Consider the following 4,406-nt stretch of genomic DNA (forward strand, 5'->3'; position numbering starts at 1 on the left):
ATAGTACATATTTATTAGGTAATTTGTAATATGAATTTATTAATTTTTTTTTTAGAAACAAATAAATAAATAGGCGATTTGAATTTTATTAGTTAATTTGTAGAGTTTTATATCAATTAATAAATATTTTTTTATATTAATAAATAAATACTGAAATACTGAAACACTGAAACACTTTGCACGTTTAATAATAATATATATGTGTAAATTTAATAGAGAATATTTCATCAAATTAGTATGAATTTTTTTCATATTTTATTTTAATAAGGAAAATATATCAAGTATAATTCAATAAGAAAGGACATTATGGTCATTAATAAAAAATAGGTAAGACAATGGGACATTTTACAACAAAATGTGATAATTTAGGGGTTTTATGCACAAAATATAGTTTAGGGGGTTATTTACAAATTTAAGACCGTTGAGATTTTTTTTTACACTTTACCTATATATATATATATATATAGTATCTAACCCTAAAACTTTTTCATTCGGAAGAGTAAACACAAGGAGGCTACCGTCCTCAGCCGCCCTAGATCCTCCCCTTGCCCAACTCCTTCGATCTCTTCTACTAATTCCTTCCTTCTCTGTCGTATTTCGACAAGCGAGACGCAGGTATATATATATATAGTATCTAACCCTAAAAATATACACTTTTTAATTCGGAAGGGTAAACACAAGGAGGCTATTGTCCTCAGCCGCCGTAGATCCTCCCCTTGGCCAACTCCTTCGATCTGAAGCTCTTCCACTAATTCCTTCCATCTCTGTCGTATTTCGACAAGCAACGAGACACAGGTTGCTACTCTCTCTCTAGATTTTATATGTCATATATTATTGCTATCAAAATCTGTCTTCCCTAATTCGTTCTTCTCCTCGGCGTTTATTTCCAATTTTTGGGTAGCGTAAATTGTGGATCGAGCTCATCAATTTTTATTATATATGGTGTATTTATTTTCTTTATTTTGGAATTTTCTTTTCCCATTCTGACAAGGAGTCTCATAAATTGGGCTATTTTGCTATTCCCATCCACAGAAATTGGGGTGGAAGTATTTTCCTTTCCATTCATTCGGATCTCATCGTGGGAAGGAGAAGGATATTGGAGGTGCAAAGGTTACTTACATCATCTCCATCCATCTCTATTTTTTACTGGATATGATGTATCGGCTACAGACATTTTGGTGGTTCAGCAGAGTTGATCTTAATCTTGATTCTCCACCGGCTAATTCGTTTGGCCTAATGGCACACGTTGACAGAAAAGATTTCAACCATGCCTTAGTCTCAGAAAAAAGAGTTGAATTGAGTAAAACAAAACACCCAATTTCGACCACTGTGTTGTTGTCTGATGACGAAGCATACTCATGCTTCTCTCAATTCCTCTCTACTGTCGGAATTACCCTCGATCGTGACCATATATTTCATAGCATTCTCTCTGATTGTCGAGCCATAACTACTAGCGAACCCTTCTCTAGATCCCACACCAGTACGGAGGTAATCACCCGCAATCGTGACCAGCTCTCGGACACAACTGACGATTTATTTAGTAGGATTCTCTCTGGTGACATAGAACAAGTCACTTGTTCTAGCACCACTAGCACACCTTTTTTTTTCATAGACATGATGGTTACGTATTTTCCGTGGCCGTGGCCGTGGGAGGTGGAGGTGGACGAGGACGTGGACGAAGACCATGATGGGTTGAAGACCGTACCATGGATAGGAGGTTACATGGATAAATGTATAATTTGTTTCGTCAAGTTTCGAGTTGGTTCTGAAGTCACTCGCATGCCCTGTGATCATGTCTACCATGAAGATTGCATTGTTCATTGGCTGGAGATCAGTAACTTTTGTCCGATTTGTCGCTTCAAGATGCCAACAGCTGAATGATTAGAATTGTTTTTTTTGTTTTTTTTGCATCCATTGTAATGGCACTGTAAATGTAATGACATTTTTTATAACATATATAAATCGTTCATGTAATATGTTGTTAATTTTTTGTTCTTTGATTTAGTATTCTTTCGTACAGCTTCAATTCATGTAATATGTTGTTAATTTTTTGTTCTTTGATTTACTATTCTGTCGTACAGCGATGGTTCATTCTTAATTTATTCAGTAAAGAAACAAATTGGCACAGAAATATTAAGTCTTGCTTGGTTTTCTTTCTTAAAATTGTTTTCAAGAATAGAGAACGTGAACAGGTAAAATTACAAAACAGTTAAAATTTTTAAAAACCTATTTGATTGTGTCTCATATTTCACACCATTGAATTTTGTACCTAGTTTATATACTATATACAGACATTATATTTTAAATCTTAAGTGAAAAAAATTGTTATTGTGTCTCTTATTTCACACCAAAGGAAGAAAAAAAAAAAAAAAAGAGTTAAATAAAATTATAGTATTAAATATAATTCTTTACCAAAATATGATGCACTAGAGTTTAAACATGGGAAACCAATAGTCCACTTGTACAAATATTGATTTACAAGTGTTCATTCTTAATTTATTCAATAAAGAAACAAATTGGCATACAAATCTCTTTATATGTGTGTGTGTGTGTTTTCTACTTATATATACAACGCATTTCCAAGCCCATCAGCCAAATCATTTGGATCAGCCCACATTCAGTCCAAACCTAATTAAAGGAAGCCCCTGCTAAACAAAGGAATCAAAAAAGAAGGTGAGTCCTGTGCAAGGAAAGTTCTGCATGGAAAGAATGGTAAAAAGGAAAGGATTGTAATTGTAAAGAATGTCATATATAGAATGGATTGGAGGACAAGCCACGCGAGTCCTACCATAATTCAACCACCTTATTTCTTATAAATAGAGGCCTAGACCTCCAATATAGCACTTCTTTACATACAGTTCCCATTCATTATTATTGTTTTTTGAGTGAGTTATATTTTTCTTTTAATTTTAATTAATTAAGAGAAATTTTGCACCTGCAGAGGAGGATTCAAGATGTCCCCTACCATAATTTTTCAATTCCCTGGTTGTTCACGTTGGTTCTTGTAAATGGATCTTTACATTGGTTAACTTGCAGGTTTTCTGATGGTTCATCTGTGATTGCTGCTTTTGACGTAGCAGATGAGAAATTCCAAGATATGCCAGCACCAAGCTCACTTGAGAACGATGATGAGTTGAAGTTGTGTGAATTGGGTGTTTTTGGAGGGTGTCTCTGTCTGCTTATACCTTATATGAATACTGGTTATTGTAATGTTGGGTGATGAAGGAGTATGGGGTGACCGAGTCTTGGACCAAATTTACAATTGATTTTGCTCAAGAGCACGGCATGACGAGACCCTTATGTTTTACGGTGGATTGGGAGGTTCTGCTCTAAATTGACAAAGAAAAATTGGTTGCATTTAATGTTAAAGAGAGAACATCAAGAGATATAGAAGTGTTTGGCATGCCAGATAAATTTGCTGCAAGGCATACTTATGTGGAGAGCCTTGTCTCACCCTATTGCGTATTTGGTATTGAGAGAAAATATGAAGCCAGCGAAAAAATTTGAAGTGTTATGAGCTAGATAGGTAAAATCATGATTCTATTTTATATCTTTTTCTATTTAATTTTCATATATGCCACCATAGTATGGAACTTTTAGCATCGGCATAACAATATATTCGTTATTTATTATTCTTGAGTGATACAGTTTCCAGTTTGGACTTGAACTTGTTGGGAAACGTGCAAGTTTTAAAAAATTTTTGAAGGATTTTGATACATAGATCTTGATTCATCACATAGAGACAAGTTTTATGCAAAAATAAAATATGATGTATCATTCAATTAATAGATTGAATACTTATATCAAAGGTCTGAGTAAACCTTTAAATCTTTCCTCTAAAGTGAATGTTCTCAATTATTGTAGATCCCTTAGCAAGATGCCTTCTCATTGGATCTCCATCTTCTTGGTAACTGTTTTGCCTTTAGGAATCACTCATAAGCTTCCATGAATAACCTTGGATAACTAGGCTTGTGGGAGCCTCCATTAGATGAGAACACTGACCCTAATTTTCTAGAGAGAAAAAATATATTCCTTTTTTCCTTCTTCCAAAAAATCACCCTTAAAATATACATAGACCATGTATATATATAGGCAACAAAAAGATAAATAAAAGGAAACAATAAATCATTCTCAATCTCTAATTCACATGTCTCAAATCTAATAGGATTCCAATATCAAGTTGAGCTATGAGTGAGAATCCTTTGAGCTTATTATTTTATTGGCTACAATGAATTAATAATTAGCTCGGTCCGTGGACCCAATTCAATTAATTCATAAATTAATTTCTACTCCACTAAAAGAAATTAATTGAACTCTAATTAAATAATAAATAACCTCTAAGTCGATATTACACTTTGACCCCACTATGCATAATTAGTTATCGGATAAATAAAGCCAACAATCCT

General features: G+C 33.7%; 1 protein-coding gene across 1 annotated transcript; it reads left to right on the forward strand.

Moving 5' to 3' along the window:
- Positions 1-509: 509 nt before the first annotated feature.
- Positions 510-1,985, forward strand: LOC132296172 (RING-H2 finger protein ATL77-like). The gene is made up of 2 exons (XM_059794397.1): positions 510-795; positions 1,033-1,985. Exon 2 carries the CDS (start codon positions 1,153-1,155, stop codon positions 1,879-1,881), a length of 729 nt encoding a protein of 242 aa, XP_059650380.1. The 5' UTR covers positions 510-795; positions 1,033-1,152; the 3' UTR covers positions 1,882-1,985.
- Positions 1,986-4,406: the final 2,421 nt, after the last annotated feature.

Source organism: Cornus florida, unplaced genomic scaffold (assembly GCF_030987335.1).
Source record: "Cornus florida cultivar Cherokee Brave unplaced genomic scaffold, ASM3098733v1 CherokeeBrave_3.0.0_Hap2_Chr01, whole genome shotgun sequence".
Classification (NCBI taxonomy): Eukaryota; Viridiplantae; Streptophyta; class Magnoliopsida; order Cornales; family Cornaceae; genus Cornus; species Cornus florida.

What these genes read in the sequence shown, in the direction of transcription:
- LOC132296172 (XM_059794397.1), top strand. Translation starts at nt 1,153, where the DNA reads ATGATGTATCGGCTACAGACATTTTGGTGGTTCAGCAGAGTTGATCTT.